This window comes from Diabrotica virgifera, chromosome 1 (genome assembly GCF_917563875.1).
Source record: "Diabrotica virgifera virgifera chromosome 1, PGI_DIABVI_V3a".
NCBI lineage: Eukaryota > Metazoa > Arthropoda > Insecta > Coleoptera > Chrysomelidae > Diabrotica > Diabrotica virgifera.
Window position 1 is genome coordinate 318,216,570 of NC_065443.1, and position 20,723 is coordinate 318,237,292.

Below are 20,723 nucleotides of genomic sequence, written 5' to 3' on the forward strand. Positions count from 1 at the left end.
ATTTGTCGCGGTGAATCAATCCGCATTAACATTTTGGTTTTACAATTATTGGTTGTGTGACTTGGCATCTTCTACAATTTTTCTCCATTCATTCCTGTTTTTGCTTGTGGTTGCCCATTCTCTAAGTCCCATCTTCTTAAGGTCCTCGGCTATCTGGTTCTCCCATCTGGTTTTGGGTCTTCCTCGTGGTCTGCTTGAGACAGGTCTCCATTTGGTAATTTTCTTGAAAACGGCTTCTGGATTTCTCCTTTCTATATGTCCCATCCATCTGAGTCTCTGTGCATTGATAAATCTGACAATGTCTTCTCCTTTCAAATCTTCCCTTACTTCGTGGTTCATGAGTCTTCTAAATTAATTTTAAGGGATGAATGAACAACTTTAATAAACCTCCTAAATAATAAAAGCATTGAAAATCTTAAAGTCAGGAGGATATAATGCCAAAAAGTGGGGAATTGAACAGTTGTGGCTAAATAAGAAAGATAGGTGGATGAAGTGAAGGAGTAAGATAGCATATATTTTATCTTTAGGTATATATATTTGATGAAAAATTGGTTCAGGTAGAGAACAAATTACCAAGCTTTCGTAACATCAAGGACTGGACAGGAATAGACCTCCACACCCTAATAAGAAAAACACATGATAGAGACGTTATTTTGCAGAAATCATCGCCAACCTCCATTACAGATGTCACCTAAAGAAGATTGCTCCGAGCTATCTGCCTAATTTAAATATCTGTTGGTGCAAATTGGTTGATATGGTGTGGAACGAAAAACGATTAATACAGATTGTTATCGAAAAAAATAAGCAGAGCAAATCAAATATGCAGAGGAGTAGAAGAGTATGGTTGGCGGAATGAACCGAAAAACTTACTTCAAAAGATTAAACTCATTCACACAGAGTTTAAATGTAAAACATGGTTTGAGATTCATAAAAAAACAATCTAAAGATCCATTGAAGAAATATTGGTGATTTAATAACTGCCACGACCACTGGAGAATCTAGAGGAGGGGAGATAGGGGATATCCCCCCTAAAAAGGTCAAAAATTTATTAAAATTACCCCATGAAAAAACAAATTTAATCCAATAAACCCACTCGGAAAATTAAGGGAACTTAATGGATATAAGTTATTATTTATGTCTTTTATGTAATTTGGTTTTTTCTTTTTTATGTCTTTTGGTTGGTTTTTCATTGGAAGTGCCCCATAAGGCATATTTCTAGATCCGCCACTGGCCACAAGCCACAAGAGATTAATGATTTGATTTAATGGTAATATAATTATTAATATAACGATATTATAGTGTAGGAAACAAAGGTTGAACCTTGCAAAATGGACACAAGTCCGGTTTTATTTTTTTTCTGGTATATCAAGGGGTGCTTATTATAAGACTAACTTTTTCTGAAAAAATTTCGCCCCGGAACCTCCCTTTTCACCCCTTTAAAGGGGGTAATTTGTGGTTTTTGCGGAACGTAGCCCTTCTTGTAACTTTTACAACAAATTTCTTTTATAGAAATATGAAGAGGACTATATTTTCTACGATTTATTTCCAACACAATCTCTCTATCATCAACCGTTTAGCGGGGGTGGCGCCCTAAATTTGACAAGTTTTTAAAAAAGATGTTTTTAATAAAAATATATTTTTCCCTAACTTTAACGGAAATTAAGAAGAAATCCTGCGGCAATTATTCACAAATAATTGACTGATTTTTTGGTATAGGTTTTACTTAAGCATAATTGCCCTTTTTTTAATTACAGGGTGTTACATTTTAAAAAACCTCTTTTTATACCATCTGAACCGTTTATGCTAGAGTAAAAAGACTTTCAGCGATTACCCATGTACTGGTGCTATTTACAAATTTGTATAATGCACCCCCATTTTTTCCCCGGAACCACCCCAAAAAAAAGAAGAATTAATAAATAAATTGATTTTCTTGGAATCCTTCACACACAATGCCCTTTATTAATATGCTTCATACATCATTTTGTGGACGTTATTATTACCCATGCATGGACACCAAAAGCAATTTTCTAGTGCGACCCCTTAAGCAAAAAAAAAATAAATAAAATGGGGGGTTGAAAATTTTTTTTTGTTTTTTGCTTTTTGATCCATATGGGCATATGCTTCATCAATAGTGCTTTTCAAAAATATATATGGTTATTGCAACATCTCTGCGAAAACCACCCCTATCCTTGAAAATGTACTGCAGAAATTACCCCTATCCCTTGGCGAGCATGTTTTTACGATTTTCTCATTACCTATGTATTATTTTTAAACAAAACTTATACAAGGTTAAAGACCACTATTTATTCTAAAAATTATGTCCCATTCATTTTTTCGTATAAGCAACGGTTACGGCACAGTGGCGCCGTAAACCTCATATATGCTTTGGCGGGCTCCAGTTTTTGTTTTTTTTTTTCGTCATCTGTTCGTTTTATTGATAAAGTACTTATGCAAAATAAAACAACACAGTGTAACCTACAAATTATGACTTATGCACATTTTACATTCTTTGCTCCCCAAAGCCACAGTGGTGGCCCAAAATAAATTTTTGCATATTTTCGCCACCTACATGCATTTTATTGCATTAATGCTACCTTAACAGCACAATAATTACCCTTAGGTGGTCGCTACGCAGTGGCGGATCCAGGGAGGGGTGATGGGGGTGAACACCTCCCCCCCTCTCAAACCAAGTCATATTATATTCAAAGATTATAAAAATATTCATTTATTTTTATAGAAATTTAACCAATTGGCACCCCCCTCTTAACGATGCTGGATCCACCACTGTCGCTAAAGCATAAAAAGTCATTCTTATAAAAATAATATTAATATTATATAAGTATTTCTATAAAAATAAATGAATATTTTTATAATCTTCAAATATAATATCACTTGGTTTGAGAGGGGTGGGGGTGATCGCCCCCATCACCCCTCCCTGGATCCGCCACTGCTTAGCGACCACTTAGGGGTGAATATTGTGCTATTAAGGTAGCATTAACGCAATAAAATGCATGTAGGTGGCGAAAATATGAAAAAATTTATTTTGGGCCACCACTGTAGCTTTGGGGAGCAAAGAATGTAAAATGTGCATAGGTCATGATTTGTAGGTTACACTGTGTTGTTTTATTTTACATAAGTACTTTATCAATAAAACAAACAGATGACGAAAAAATAAACAAAAACTGGAGCCCGTCAAAGCATATATGAGGTTTACGGCGCCACTGTGCCGTAACGGTTGCTTAAACGAAAAAAATGAATAGGACCTAATTTTTAGAGTAAATAGTGGTCTTTAACCTTGTATAAGTTTTGTTTAAAAAAAATGAATAGGTAATAAGAAAATCGTAAAAACATGCTGGATAAGGTATAGGGGTAGTTTCTGCAGTATATTTTCAAGGATAGGGGTGGTTTGCGCAGGGATGTTGCAATAACCATATATATTTTTGAAAAGCACTATTGATGAAGCATATGCCCATATGGATCAAAAAGCAAAAAACAAAAAAAAAATTTTAACCCCCCATTTTATTTATTGTTTTTGGCTACAAGGGTTGCACTAGGAAATCGCGTTTAGTGTCCATGCATGGGTAATAATAACTTGCACAAAATGATATATGAAGCATATTAATGAAGGGCATTGTGTGTGAAGGATTCCAAGAAAATCACTTTATTTATTAATTCTTCTTCTTTTTTGGGTGGTTCCGGGGAAAAAATGGGGGTGCATTATACAAATTTGTAAATAACACCAGTACATGGGTAATCGCTGAAAGTCTTTTTACTCTAGCGTAAGCGGTTCAGATGGTATAAAAAGGGGTTTTTTAAAATGTAACACCCTGTAATTAAAAAAAGGGCAATTACCCTTAAGTGAAACCTATACGAAAAAATCAATCATATATTTTTGAATAATCTCCGTAGCATTTCTTTTTAATTTCCGTTACAGTTAGCGAAAAATATATTTTTTCTAAAAACATCTTTTTTAAAAACTTGTCAACTTTGGGGCGCCACCCTTGCTAAACGGTGGATGATAGAGAGATGCTGTCGGAAATAAATCGTAGAAAATATAGTCCTCTTCATATTTCTATAAAAAAAAATTTTTGTAAAAGGTACAGGAAGGGCTACGTTCTGCAAAAACCATAAATTACCCCCTTTAAAGGGGTGAAAAGGGGGGTTCCAGGGCGAAATTTTTTCAGAAAAAGTTAGTCTTATAATAAGCACCCCTTAATATGCCAGAAAAAAAATAAAACCGGACCTGTGTCCATTTTGCAAGGTTCAACCTCTGTTTCCTACACTATTAATATAACTCTTGGAAATGTGAAAATATTTCTGTGAGCATTCCCGATACTTTCATTTACAGGTAATCTGTTGTAATCTATTTGATTTCTTAAATATTTACGATTATTTTTAAAACGGTGCCTTTTGTGCAAATTGTTAACTTTAGCCATCTCATTTTATTAACTGCTAGATATATTTTCATTATTTTTAATTATTTTATTAAACTATCAGTCAAATTTTCAAAGTTGCAAACTGGCTATGTATCACATTATTGACTTATTGCTTTTTATTTCCGCAAATCTGCAGAAAGAATAAATGTAGAAGTTATTATAAACGTTAAACCAATTTTTTCATTTTTAGTTGGAATCAGTATTTTATTTTTATCATTTTCGGCGCGTCACTCAAATTTGTGATACAGATATTTCGATCAGCTTTGTTTCAATTAAACAATTGACCTCAGTGTATCCAACTTAGTGATATAAAGTACCGTACTAACCTTGAGGACCTTCAATTATCTCATCCTCTACAATAAAAATGATTACGATTGTTTTTATTTATCTAACCACATTTCACAAAAACAAAAGTTGCGCGACGATTCATTCAGAATATTTTTCGCGGTTATTATTAAGTTATTTCCATTAAGAGTATTTTAGATTAGGCCAAAAGATGCTTCAGTTAATTCTCTTAGGATTAGTAGTAGTGCTGTTTTATTGGTATGCCATAAAACCCATGAGCTATTGGAGGGAAAGAGGAGTTCTTCAGCAAAAGCCGATGTGGTTGTTTGGAGATAGTTGGAGAATATTTCTTAGGTTAGAATCGTTTGCATCGATGTTCCAGAGAGCCTATGATCTAGATCCTAACAGCAGGTAAGAAAAATATTATATAATGAATAATAATATAATTAACTACTAAATTTTCCGCTTAAAATTACTTCTATTACCTTAATCTAATGACATAGTGAGCAGATGATTTAGATATTGTCAACAGAACTCCATGGATTGAAGGCCCATGGATTGATGGCCCATGGCTTCTATTTTTTTAATCGTTTTTTTCCACTCATATTTGACTTCTTTTTTTGGTCTTCCTCTTCTGCGCTGACCGCTCGCTCCTCTTATTAATATTTTTTTTAAATGTCTCTTTGTGGGTATCCCATAAACATTTCCCATCAAACTTACTCTTTGTGCTGTTACTTTATGTATTATGTTTGGTTGATTATAAAGTTCCATTACTACCTTATTTATTCTTATTTTCCATACGCCGCATTGTCCTTTACTTCTCCATATATCTTGCGTAATATATTTCTTTCCCACATATGGGAATAATAGCTGTCCACCTTCCTTGAACATTTCTGTGTTAATACCGTTTTCTCTTGGACTGTTGTTATTTTTCAGCTGCTTTACTACTTCCTCTATTTCCTGATTCGATCATGATTCGCTTATTTCGGCTTCATTGCTGTTTTACTCCAGACTGGTTTGTGATTGTATACCATTGATATTTTCCTCTGGGTTTAGCAGTTCCTCAAAGTATTCTGACCCGTAGCTTTTTAATTTTGACCTCTTGGGGTTTCATACGCAGTAGCTTAAACTGTCAATTCCTAATGTTGTATTTTATTTGTTGTAAGTATGTCCAATTTTCAATTTGCAATGTATATAAATTTTGCAATTAATTGTTTTTGTCTTTGGTTTTATATCTTATTTACTGTATATTGACGATTTATCTAATTTTATTAAATTGTAGTTGTTATTTGTTATTTGTTGTTGATATTATGTTTTCTTTTGACTGTATGTAAGCTTTGTCCATAAAATTGTAAAAATTTTCAGTGACAATAAAGCATATTTCTATTCTATTCTATTCTATTCTAAAAATTCTTAATCTCTTTGTTTAACATACGAGTCTCCATAATTTTGTAACTCAATTTCCCAGTATTCTCGTCTCTTTTTTTTTTGTCTATTTTGCTTTTTTCTTTGCTATTTCATAACTCGATAAAAAAATTCTCGAGATATTGTTTTTTGTACAGCTCTATTTACATTATCTTTCTATAAATCGGGAGTCAATATTATCTCAAGCTTGTATTAATCGGCCGTCCTCACGATTTTTGGGTATTAACTAAAGATCGTCATTGGTCTTACTTATCCGAACTCCGCTAATATGTATTTTCCTTTCACCGGCATAAAAGAGTTTTCGAATAAATGATGAGGAGTTTTATTTCTGTATTTACATTCCAAAGAGTTTTACTAATATATTTAACATTTATTTTTCAGAATTGTGGGTATATATCAATTTACTACACCTGTATTACTGATAAAAGATCCACAGCTATTGAAAAAAGTAACGTTAAAAGATGCGGAATATTTTATGAATAGAAGGCAGGTTCTTCCTGAAAACGGAGACCCACTATTTACTAAAAACTTAATAGGACTAAAAGGTATATAAACAAGACATATTTCGTAAGAAATATCAAATTATTTTTATATTCATTTTTTCATTTTTCTTCTTCTTCGTGTTCCTCATCCTTTAAGTATATTGTGGATTATCATGGCCCATTTTACCCTTTCTGCAGAGGGTCTGAAGAGCTCTATTGTTGTTTTTATACTCCACTGCTTTACCAGGACGTACGTCGTCTCTCCAGAACTCTATTTTCGTCCACTTTCCCTTATACAATCAATCGCATCAATTTATATTTTTCAATTCTTACTATGTGAACAAAGGCTCATTTTTCTTTCCTTCATAGTGTTCAGTATTTTTTTCTTTATTCATCTTTCTTAATGTATCCGTGTATGTTACGTGTCGTGTCCATGATATTTTCCACCTTCTTTGATAAAGTCTCAAAGCTGGTAAGTATTTTTTCAGTTGCGTCCATAATTCTCCAGGATTCAACTCCACATATAAGGACAAAGAATATGTAGCATGTTGATACTACAGCTCTAATTTATATTCCCAATCTTAAATTGTATAATACTTCTTTCATCTTAATGCTGGCCATCTCAATCCGTCGGCTTTGGTCTCATTGTTCAGTTAGATCACATATTAAGTAACTATATCTGGGTACTTTCTCTAAAGCCTTTCCTTTAACGTGCATGGTTTCGTCTTCATTCTCGTTCTTACTGACAATCATCTCGCAGTACTGAGTAATGCGATCAACCAAAATTTGCAGCCCTTCTCTACCATCCGCAAGGATTATTGTATTATCTACATATCTGCGATTATCCACTAGTGTTCCGTTAATTGATTTGCCTCCATTGATGTCTTCTAGTGCATGCTTAGGCATTCCTGCTGAGAACATATTAAAAAGTAGAGGGGATAGTACACATCCCTGCCGTACTGCTCTTCTTATAGGTATCCCTTTAGATTTTTATTGGTCTGTTCGTATTATGGCTTTCTGATATCGGTATAATTTTGTAATAATTGTCACATCCTGATCATATATTTCTATGTTAAGTAATATGTTGGCAAGCCTTCTGTATTGTATCTTGTCGAAGCCATTCTCAAAGTTAACTAGACATATGAATACGTCATAGTTTCATTTTTTCTAGTTTAAATAATGTTTTTTAGATCAAAAATGGAGGAACATGCGCCATATTCTTACCCCGTCCTTCACCAGTAGCAAAATGAAAACTATGTTTGCGCTGATAGACGAATGTTGTATCAAGTTTGTAAAACATATAAGCCAAAAGGACCAAGAAGTAGTGAAAGTAACGATGATGGATATTGTTGGACGATTTGCGTGCGACGTCATTGCTTCTACTGCATTTGGTTTCCGCAGTAACGCTATGGAGGATCCGAATAATGATTTTTATGTAATGAGTGAAGATCTTACAAATTTTACTACTGCAAGAAAGTCTTTCAAGATTATCGGGTTTATGTTAGTTCCTAAATTATTAGAGGTAAGCGTAAAATGTTATGAAACTTATAGAAAAAATTAAAACAGTAAAGAGAAAACAACCAATATTCTTCCTTTTTATAATATAAAGGTAATTAGCCCTGTTTCTGCATCGATATTGGTCTTCTGAATTATTGAGACTATCGCACAATATCATCCATGGATTTCCAACATTTCTTCGATTATTTGACAATGTGTCTTCAAGAATTCTGCCTATTTTATATTCTGCCATTCTGCTAAAATGTTCGTTCCATTCCTGTTTATATTTGGTTACGAAAATATTTACGACTTCTACATTATGTACCCTATTATGTTATCGCTTCTCTCTTTATCCAGTAAGCTTTTTTTCTGATATTCTTCGGAATACTCTCATCTCTTTTATTTCTCTTGAGTCCCCGTCGTTACTTCGGCTTGGAATCCAATATATGAGGTTTTCTCGAAAAAGAATATCAAAAAAATGAGTCATGTGTTGCCCTGGGTAACATCCAGGCATATCTAGAACATCATTAACATTTTATATAAATATGTAACATAATAATATAATCTTTTACATTTAAAGGGTTTTTACCGAACACATTTTGGTGGCTAAGGCATGCTATTTTTTGGCATTTAGAACACTGATGATGAATTTCTGAATCCAAAAACGTTTTGTCTTGTGACCCTTTTTTGGGGTATTTTAAAATATACCTTTTACATCAAATTTAGTATTTTTTTTAACTTCATCATCATCATCATCATCATTGGCTCGACAGCCCTTTCTGGGTCTTGGCCTGTTCCAGGATTCTTCTCCACTCTGATCTGTTTCGTGCTTTTTTTCTCCAGTTTTTTATTTTTAAGGTTTTTTTTTATCATTTTCTATTTGTTCTAAATATCTCAGCTTCGGTCTTCCTCTTGTTCTTTTTCCTACTGGCATCTGTTTGAATATTTTGTTTGGTATTTCGCCTTCTTCCATTCTTTCTACATGTCCCATCCAACGCAGCCGTCCTATTTTAATGAATGTTATGATATCTGGATCCTGGTATATTTCGTATAGTTCAAAGTTGTACCTTCTTCGCCAAATTCCATTTTCTTTTGTGCCCTTATATATGTGTCGCAAAATTTTTTTTAGATTTTTTTTAACTTAGGATAACTTATATGAGAGTGGAGATTAAAGGCCTCAAGAAAAGTAATGGATCAACCAAATGTTTCTACTGCGAGGGGTTCCACCACGCCCAAAATCCATGATACAGCGACGCAATGTGCGCTAATAACTTACACACAACATAAAAATTTCCCGGATGCAACGATTATAGGAACTAGTATAGAGCCAATTTAGGAGGAACCGTCATCCTAGCGAGAAAAATAATAATTCATACCTTTCAACAGACTCCAACACTATGGAGGCAACCAAAATTAAAGTCCAGATGAAAGAAGATAAATCAGGATCACTTTTTCATATGTAAATCACATAGATTCTCTAAACAACGACGGTCTGGATACATTCCTGAATATGGAAGGACCGTCCATAATAATAAGACACCTAAAAGTCAGATCCCCTAACTAGAATAATAGAGGTACAAACAGAAACGCACGAATTATAAATAATTATCTAGTAAACAGAGAAGACACCATGGTAAGTTAGTCATTGAACTAATTCATTTACCAGGAGTAATAGCTAATAATCTAGGACCACAGAGAGAAATCCAAACCTTAAGCGAAGGATCAGATGACATCCCCATACTCCTAGAAATATGAACATGGATCAAGACCACACAACAACAAAGAAAAGAAAGGGCAATTTTCAAAAGATTAGTAAGCATAGAAATTCACCAATAAGCCTCACCAATGAAGCTCTAAGAAACAGCACTTCTGAAGAAGAGTGTATATTACACATGGGTAAATTTAGAGATAGCAACCAGGAACTAACAGAAATCATAAGTAAAAGGAACAGAGTCTGGGACAAAATGTGTGGAACACAAAGTCTGGAACACAAAAATATGGCAAACCAACTAAAGTGACAAGTCAAACAGGTACTACTAGAACATAGGAACCAAAAGTGGGTGATTCATATAAAAGAAATGGGAGGACGGGGCCAAAATATGGAAGCTACAAATAATAGTAAGGAGGGGCAGGAAACCCATTCCCCCAATACTCTATTATGTACTCGGTAGAAGAAAAAGCTGCATCCGTTGCATGTGGCATCTCAATGGCCAACTGAAATCCAATAGTTGGCCATTGAAATCCAATATGTGAGGTTTTCTCCAAAAAAAAATTCCAACCACGTGGTAAGAGTCCTGTGTTGCCCTGGGTAACATCCAGGCATATCTAGAACATCATTAACATTTTATATAAATATGTAACATAATATAATCTTTTATATTTAAAAGGTTTTTACCCAACACATTTTGGTGGCTCAGGCATGCTATTTTTTGGCTTTTAGAACACTGATGATGGATTTCTTAATCCAAAAACGTTTTGTTTTGTGACCCTTTTTTAGGGTATTTTAAAATATACCTTTTACAACAAATCTAGTATTATTGTGATTTATGGTATACAGCCAGCTACAGGAAGTTTATTTTTTTCGTGGATTTTATCCACGATTTAGTAAATTTAGTAATTTGTATAATAATCATTTTATAATTTTATAATAAAATAAAATATTTTATGATGAAATTATTTTTAATACGTCATTTTAGCTATTCAACGTTTTCTTATTTGATGGATATTCGAGACAATATTTCTTGGATCTCATATCTAAAACAATAAAAGACAGAGAAGAAAAAAATATCGTTCGAGCCGATATGATTCATTTATTAATGGAAGCAAAGAAAGAATCTGGTAAGACAAACCCTTAAATATTTCCTCCATAATATAGTTTCAAATTATTTTTAATCCAGTCTGTGACTCAGTGGTAAGAGAACCTAGTTTGTATCCAAGGGTTGTGAGGTCGAATCCCAGCTGGGTAGAGAATTTTTCTTTTGAAAATTAATAAGTAAAAACATTTTCTATCCTTGTGGGATTGGCACTCACCGAAGGGACCGCAGATGTTCGGATACAATTAGCGTCTCTTTGTAAAGACAATGAAGTCGACTTTACTAATGCAGTCACACTCAATTCCTAATACGGTGGTCAACTTGAGTCACTAATTTTCTTGTATGGTCATCAGCTTGGGACAGAAGTCACAGTCAATTCCTAATACGGTTGTCGGCTTGTGTGACTAATTTCCTTATACGGTTATCAGCTTGGGACAGAGTCGATACGGGGAGACTGGTAGTTCTGTGATGACATAAACACAGCGGAAGGCGATAGATATTTTAATTGGTATCCTAAGTTCGTGGCGAAAAGTAATATAATTTGGTGTGTGATTGATTTTGACCATTTTAATAAATATATTTTCGTAAATACGTGTTTAACTATTTTAATAGTCGATACTAAGTAACAAGACATTTACTTAACACACACTACACGTAACAGTATAATCCAGGGGCGTAATAGAGGCCCCCGCAGCATAAAGCTTGCGGGGGGCCCCAATATGTCAGGGGCCCCATCTTGTCGTCTAATAAATATATGTAAAAATGTGTTATTGTGTATTGAAAATGTATAATGAATCAATTACAGTATTGAAAATGAAGTTGCCCATCAGATAGATACAATGTATCGTATGTATGTATTGTATGTATTAATAAAATTGTAGATATATTCGCTGATAGTAGTGCACGAAGAAAATTGTTCATCTCATAGAATAATACTATGTAATAATGTAGTCGTTTATTAATGTTCTTTCTATTTTATTCTATGTTATATCAATAAAGATGAAAAATGTAAGTGGTTCTAAACAGTGCATGAATACACTATTAGCCCAGTAAATGACTGTTTTGGAGTGTAATTATCAGCGTCACGACGTATTTGCCAGGCAATTTGGATTTAGATTCTACTTATCCTCCACTTCAAAGTTGGAGTTGTGCCGTTGGTTGCTTTTCCTTGGGGGGTGAAAGTCACCCCTTCTCGGAGTGAAAAATATACGTTTAAAATAAGTCCGAAATGGATAAATTGACTAATTATGAGTAGCTTTTGTTCTATAGAGCTTCTTTATCAAAGTCAATTCTTCTCAAGTGACTTGCGAGTACAAATGTTTATTTTTCAACAAAAAACCACGTATTCAGGCGGATTTTCGCAAATAACTAAAAAAATAAGTATTTCATCGAATTAAATATGTATTATCGAAAAATTATCGAAAAAATATTTTTAGCAAAAATGTAGCTTATAAAAATCAAAAAAAAAATGGTGTACATACCTATTCATGAAATCTATCGACACAATAAAAGGAAAGTTGTAGCTCATGAAAATATTCGTTTAATTTCAAATCGAATATTTCAACGTGAAATAACCAACAAACGAATCACTTTTCGGGGAAACCTCATTGAAACTTTTTTTAATGTTTAAAAATGAGCTTTATTTCTATTTTTATAGCATTTTTATCGCAAAACTAAGCGAGTTACGTTCAAAGTTCGAGGGGGCTCAGAGAGCATCCCTCGAGAATTTACAATAATATAAATTTAAAATTTGCAGTTCAAATGTTTTTGTTTTAAACACATATCTTGCTTCCTACGAGAAAAATGTTTTTATCTTTGTGCTGAACGGTAGTGAAGGTTGGGCTGAACAAGGTAAAGTGTGAGGTAACCGAAACTATAACTATAGGTAACCTAGCTAACTATAAACTATGCATATATCATAAAAAAAGTTCATCCCCCCCCCCCCTCCCCGAAAATCGGTCCTGGATCCGCCCTGTATTAGTGATACGAAAAATCTCAAAGAGTAAAGAAATAGAGCCCTTTCAAATAAAACCCATTTAAAAATAAGAACTTTGAACCGGTGAAGTAATTTTTAAAGCGGTAATGATTAGTTTACTAACCGGTAACTCGCTTAGTTTTGATGATAAATGATGATGATTTTTATAAAAAGTAAAAATAACTAAAACTTATTTTAAACACAAAAAATTTTAATGAGTTTTTCCCGAAAAGTGCCCAATTTTTTGGTTGTTTCATGTTGAAATATTCGATTTGGATTTGACAAATAAGAACAATTCTTCATGAGCTACAAATTTGCATTAACTTGGTCGACAGACTTCATTTTTGTATAAGCTGCATTTTTGCTACTTACTTATGAATAGGTACTTACTTTTTGAGTTATATGCGAAAACCCGCCTGAAAACTGATTTTTTGTTGAAAAATGTTGAACATTTTCACTCGTAAAGAACTCGAAAAGTAGTAAGGACTGGACCACTTCGGTGGTGACATTGAAAATTACACGATATCGCCGTATTTCACGTTCATTTACTGGGCTATAACAGATATAAATTTTTGTGACACATGTCGCATTTAGTAATTTTTCAAGGGGGCCCCATTTCCAATTCTGCGGGGGGGGGCGACAGATTTTGTTACGCCACTGGATAATCTGATTGCAAAATCAACTATACCATGCCAATGGCCTTAGTTGTCGAGTCATTTAAGCCTTTAAGCGAGTAATTTAACAAATAAAATAGCAATGAGTATAAAAAATGGACAAAAATAAATTATCTAATAATTATGTAGGTATATAAATAATGTTTTATACTCAATTTTTCTTCACCTGTTTATCTATGGACTACATGATTCACATCTGTATTATACATTTTTTTTCAGAAAAGTCCTCTTCGGCTATACAAGAGATCAACGTAGAAGACATTACTGCACATGCTATCATTTTCTTCTTTGCTGGTTTTGATTCAGTATCTAGTTTGATATCATTCATGTCCTACGAACTAGCTCTTCATCCAGATATACAAGATAGATTAAGGCAAGAAATTGACGCAGGTTTTAAAGAATGTAACGGTAAAATGAACTACGAGACACTAATGAAGATGAAATATTTAGACATGGTTATCTCAGGTATGTTATTCAGCCTACTACGTCCAGAACATAGGTCTCCCCTAATTTCCTTCAGTTCTGTCGGTTTTGAGAATCCTGTAGCGAATTTCCAGCGACCCATTTGACGTCGACCAATCATGATGATTCATAGATGGTCTACCTCTACTTCTTCCATCTGCTCGTGGTCTCTACACTGTAATTTTCTGGGTCCAACGCCCTTCATTCATTCTGGCCAAATGGTTCGCCCAAATCCACTTGAGCCAGACTATTTGATCTGCAACATCTGTAACGCCTGTCTTTCTTCTGATTTCCTCGTTTTGTGTGTCTCAGAGTATCCTGTCTAATTCATCTTTTGATTTTTATACATTTTGTATCTTTGTGTAGTCGTACGGTCATGATTTCATTATTGTATATATGATTGTAATATGTTCGCGATCAGTTTGGAGTACCAATAATCTATACTACTCTCCTCCAACGCTCTCATTAAGCTGTTTGTTAATGTCTATCGTATGGAATGTTTTGCGAAGGTATACGAAAGCCAGGACCAATGATCGGTTGTATTCGATGGATTTTTCTATAATATATACCTTTTGCGCAGTGCAGGTGGTTGTTAGTGCCAAAGTTATCCTAAAACCTGTCTGTTTCCTAAGTTGGTTAAAATCTAATTTTGTTTTCAGTCTACATATTTGTTATTATTCTTTTGAATCTTGTAGAAATGGTTTAACCGGTTTATAAATCGGTAGTTCTCGAAGTCTATTGGATCGCCTTTTTTCTGTAATAAAATGGTAAGTGCCATCTTATAGGTGTTGCACTTTGGTGCAGACATAAGTTAAACAGTTCCTTTATGTTGTCTAGAAGTCTGTCTCCTCCTGTCTTTATGGCTTCTATAACGATGTACGATGTCTTCTACCTGAGCTTTATTTCTGTTCATTTTCTTTAGTGAATTACATATTTTATCTGTTGATATATCACGCATCAGTTCCGATCTTTGGTTGACTAATTCTTTTCCTGAATTTTATTTTCTGTTATTTGCTCATCATGGTTTTTAGACTTTTGTATAATTCTTTATAGCGTTTTCTACTCCCCTTAGTAATTCATCTCTGTTGGTGATAATAGTTCCATCTTTATCCTTTAATTTCGTTATTGAAACACTTGTTATTTTCAATTGTTTGTTCGATATGTTCACTTTTATGTTTTCGGTTGTCCGTCCTAATAGATTTCTGTAAGTATTATTTTTTTTATCTCTCTAGGTTCAGGGTGTTCTTTGCTTCTATTACTTTGCATTTTTCTCCTCTCTTCCATTGATTCTTGCGTTTGGGGGCTTATTTTTTTGTTTTGTGACTTCTTTTGACAGTGTATCTTCTGGCTTTCCTTTTTAGTTTCTATTCTGATTCCATTCAGAGTGTTAACATTTAGGTTTGTGTTCTTATAGTTTTCTAGGATGCTGCTGATGTGTTGTTCAAATGCATTTATATTAAAAAAAAAACAGTAAAATCCTGTATAAAAGGTATATTTAAAATCCCTCAAAAGGGTCACATCAAAATCACATAATTATTTTTGGACTGGTTTACCAGTCATCATCAGTGCTTACGTGCAATGTACATGCTAACCACCAAGATATTGTTTAACAAAAATATGTGGGTCAATGCCCAGTAAAAGTAGTCCGTCAAGGGAACATTGGTTTAAAATGCTACATTAAGCTAGGATGTTTAAAATCCTAATATTTTAAACATCCTAGCTTAATGTAGCATTTTAAACCAATGTTCCCTTGACGGACTGCTTTTAATGGGCTTTGACCCAGATATTTTTGTTAAACAATATCTTGGTGGTTAGAATGTACATTGCACGTAAGCACTGATGATGACTGATAAACCAGTCGAAAACTAGTTATGTGATTTTGATGTGGCCCTCTTGAGGGATTTTAAATATACCTTTTATACAGGATTTTACTTTTTTTTGTATTATATGGTATACAGCCAACTACAGGAAAACTTTTTCCTTGTGGAGAATTTATATTATTATGCTCTCTCCAGGTTATTGTAGACTTGTTTTTGATTTTACGGTATCTCTCTTTCCCAAGATCTACGTCTATCAAGGCTTTTACCATTATGTGGTCGCTATCTATTTAAAACGATTTTAGGACTGTAATGTTTACTTAAACAATTATAAATATAGTGCTTTAAACCATGCCTGATTTTTAGAAAGTCTAAGAAAATGGCCAAGTTTTCCCTTGTCAGACCGATGGTGTAACAAAACCTACACGCTAGAACCCGAAGCTCCCAACGAGAAGCCAATAATCATCCAAAAAGACTTACTAATCATCATCCCTATTAAAGCAATCCACCGTGATCCAAAATACTTCCCCGATCCAGAACGTTTTGATCCAGAAAGATTCAGCGACGAAAACAAGGATAAGATTGACCCATATACGTATCTACCATTCGGACTAGGACCTAGGAATTGTATCGGTTCAAGATTTGCTCTGATGGAGATCAAGAGCTGGTTTGCACATGTACTGCATAATTTTGAGATAGTTCCAACTGCAGACACTCAAATTCCCGTACAAGAATCGAAGAAAACTTTCACTCTGCAACCGGAAGATGGTTTGAAGTTAGGTTTTAAAAGATGTCAAAAAATATAAACTACTTTTAACTATTAAATTTAGTATTTTTGAAGTTATTCTTCTTTAGGCGCGATTGAGATTGAGGGTGAATTTATATTGATCTGCGCGCACGCGCACACCGACAGTTTGGTATTAGTCTTTATACGGGCTCTGATTGGGTGTTGAAATGATCTGTCAATAATTGTTCAATATGGAGGTTATCGGTAAACAAAAATGTTGTATAATATATTAGTTTTTATTGTTGTGAGGACAGAAATAAAATCAAATTTATAATTATAGTGACTTTTTAAATAGTTTTGAAAAGCCACAGGTACGTAATTCTAAATGTTTCAGTTGTATTCCAATAAAAAATTATCTTCATACCTACATACAAACTTCTGTATTTGGAAAATGTAAAAAAAATAATGTACTTACCTAGTACTTGCTATGCTATTCCCCTAGTAGGCAATGCTTTAATTTACATAATCTGATTACGAACAAACTTTCTACAAATTTTCATCTAATGTATCGTTTTCTTGCTCTATATATTGTTGTATTTTAATTCGACAAAAATCAAACTAATAAAAATTCATATAAACAAAATGTCAAAATGTTGTTCAGTTTGTGTATATTCCCACATGACGTATACGCGAAGGTGGTGCAGTTTGAAATCGCTTCGACTCTCGTACGGAGGGATACACGGGAAGTAGGTTCAAGCCCAATGCAAGTTATATCATTTTTTTTATTTTTTTTTTTATAGATTTTATGATTGCAAGTATATTATTATACAGTGTGTTTCATTAATAATTGTCCATATAGTAACTGGAGAAACCTTAGCACAAAAAACGAAGATTTAACCTAAAACACTTAAATAAAATGTGGTTCCTTACTGAGTTACAGGGTGTTTTATCTAAAAATTTAAAAACTATTTTTGCTCAACATTTTAAAACTATTCCACGTATCCTCTTCATACTTTGCAGAAAGTGCGACTACTACACACCCTACTAAATTATGGTAAACAAACGTTTCTAGCTACTACCAGAGGCGTACGACAGGGGATAGTGGCTGGTTGGCCCTTCCCAAATTCTACGCCACTGACGAAATTGCTATTTTAGTGTAATTTTTTGATTTTGCAATACTTATTATGTAAACAATATACCCTTCATTCGTAACGATAAAATGATTAGTTTTCGAGATATTTGAAATTAAAAATGAAGCGACACAATACACTGATCAAAATAACCGTGTCGTTTCATCTTTAACTTCAAACATCTCGAAAACTAATGACTTTATCATTACGAATGAAGAATATATTATTTTCATAGAAAGTATTGGAGAATCCAAAAATTGAACTAAAATAGCAATTTCGCCAGTGGCGTAGAATTTGGAAAGGGTCAATCATTTACTTTCCCCCGTCGTACGCCTCTGGTAATAGCCATAAACGTTTATTTAACATAATTTAGTAGTTTGTACAGTACCTATACTTACTGCCAAGTATGAAAAGGATACGTCGAATAGTTTTAAAATGCTGAGCAAAAATATTTTTTAAATTTTTAAATAAAACACCCTGTAACTCAGTAAGGAACCACATTTTATTTAAGTGTTCTAGGTTAAATCTTCGTATTTTGTGCTAAGGTTTCTCCAGTTACTATATGGACAATTATTAATGAAACACCCTGTATAATTTTTTCAGAAAATACGTATTTAATTAAAATTGTTGGCAACAATTATTGTTCAGAAATCATTTGTGGCATTTTTCAATGTGTTTGTGTGTGTTTTATTCTTTAATTTTTTTAATTTTTGGTATTGTTTTAATAAAAATTTTTGGAAAGTAGTAGAGAAACTGTTTTAAGTATATTGATTTCGTTGAAATCATATAATAGAAGTATAACTTCTTACGTGCGTACAAAGTACACACATTCTTTTTTTATACAACTTTTTTTACTCCATTCTTACATTTACATATGTTTCCAATTATTGTCTAACTACCTGCCAGATTGTATTATTTAATGCAATTGCAAAAGTTAAGTATGTATTATTGTATTATAGAAATAAATAGACATTTCACTATCCATAATAATTATACAGCGTGTCTACTTCGAGTTGGAAACATATGGGAAACTTTTTTATTATTAATTTTACGAACAAAAGTTATTCTTTATAAAAAGTTCTGCATGCCCCAAAACCTAAGATTCAATTATCAGATATCAAATTGTCTCAATATTATACGAGGTATGTCAAAAAATATGAATTTCGGCTAAGGGTAAAGTACCTTTATTTCTCTCAATATCGAAAATTCTTAAGATAAAAAGTTGTTTGGAATTAAAAACTAAGATGAAATATGCAATTACATGCTTCTTATTGAAAAAAAAAATATTTTTCTCAAATTTATGGATACCCAACATCGTTTTTAATTATTACAAATATCATAACTCGTTTATTATTCATTTTACGAAAAAAAGTTATTCTTCATAAAAAACTTTGCATGGTCTGAAATCTAAGACACAACCATGATATATCAACTTTTATTAATTTTATACGAGGTGTGTCAAAAAATATGAAATTCGCTCAATATTATAGCACCTTTATATTTCACAGTATTTCAATTAGAAGGATGTAATTGCATATTGACACATAGTTTTTAATTCTAAACAACTTTTTTAATAACCGTTTTCAATATTGTGAAAAATAAAGGTACTTTACTCTTGAGTGAAATTCATATTTTTTGACATAACTCGTATAAAATTAATAAAATGTCATATCTGTTGGTTGAATCTTCGGTCTTAGGACATACAGAGATTTTTATAAAGAATACCTTTTTTTCGTAAAAGTAATAATAAAAGAGTTATCGTATGTGTAATGAATAAAAACGAAGTTAGTATCAATAAATTTGAGAAAAATTTGGAAAATATTTTTTTCCAATTAGAAGCATGTAATTACATATTTGAGCTTGGTTTTTATTTCCAAACAACTTTTCATAATAAGAATTTTCGATATTGAGAGAAATAAAGGTACTTTACCCTTAGCCGAAATTCATATTTTTTGACATACCTCGTATAATATTGAGAAAATTTGATATCTGATAATTGAATCTTAGGTTTTGGGGCATGCAGAACTTTTTATAAAGAATAACTTTTTTTCGTAAAATTAATAATAAAAAAGTTTCCCATATGTTTCCAACTCAAGTAGACACGCTGTAGATAGAAATATTGTAGCTAAAAAATAATTATTATTTTCTAGCATTTCTGTATCCAGAGTGGATATTACTATTCTATTCTCCAGGGATGCCCTTATCCATCTGGATATTATCGCAGGTATGCTTCATCTGTGATGTACAATGTGATGTACAAACTATTAACCAAGATGTTAACAAACAGATTAACAACTAAATTAGTCCAGGGTAATAAGGTTTTTTCCTTGACACTTCAACAGCCAGGGTACTGAAGCGTTTTTTCAACAGGTAATAGCTATAAGAGCATATTGTAACTATTTCCTGCGTAGGATCTGGCGGCCATTTTTATTTATAAACAATTAAGTGTCAAAAGATGGCATTTTTCACCTTTTTTTCAAATCAATGGAAAACAGGGAAACTTATGGTTTTTTAGTACAAATATCTTCGAGATTATGGAAAGAGCTTTAAAATGACGTATTACAAAGTTTGATAATATACTCATTTATTGTTAATATAATTGCGAAAAAAGGTCGGAATTGCAAAAAAAAATATTTTCGCAATAACTTATATTACTGCAATAACTGCAGTAAAATTAGTGTACAGCTTTAAAATTTTTGTCAAATAACGGTTTTTTGGTTCTTAATATGTGATATAGTACATTATATACCGCGGGACTGAAGTAGTACATTTAATCCTGAAGGTAAAGTTTATGGCCCGACCGCAGGGAGGGCCATAATTTACCTGAAGGATTAAATGTACTTCAGTCGCAAGGTATATACGATACTTTTCGTACTTCCGGTATGATTTTATTAATTATTTCAATAATTTCAATCAGTTTTTTCTCTCTTCAACTCATTTAATAAACTGTCTTTAAAATAAGTTACCATAGTAACATTGCGTTGTGACAGTTATAATTTA

The 20,723-nt window shown here is 32.9% G+C and overlaps 1 protein-coding gene across 1 annotated transcript in view; it reads left to right on the top strand.

Moving 5' to 3' along the window:
* LOC126878664 (uncharacterized) overlaps positions 1–16,706 on the top strand; it is a 34,827-nt gene extending 18,121 nt beyond the window's left edge. The window contains exons 8-13 of the mRNA XM_050641511.1: positions 4,912–5,132; positions 6,528–6,691; positions 7,819–8,150; positions 10,822–10,963; positions 13,807–14,052; positions 16,233–16,706. Of these exons, the coding sequence (XP_050497468.1) occupies positions 4,912–5,132; positions 6,528–6,691; positions 7,819–8,150; positions 10,822–10,963; positions 13,807–14,052; positions 16,233–16,672 (1,545 nt within the window). The 3' untranslated portion in view covers positions 16,673–16,706. The remainder of the gene's footprint in view (positions 1–4,911; positions 5,133–6,527; positions 6,692–7,818; positions 8,151–10,821; positions 10,964–13,806; positions 14,053–16,232) is intronic.
* The last annotated feature ends 4,017 nt before the right edge of the window (positions 16,707–20,723 follow it).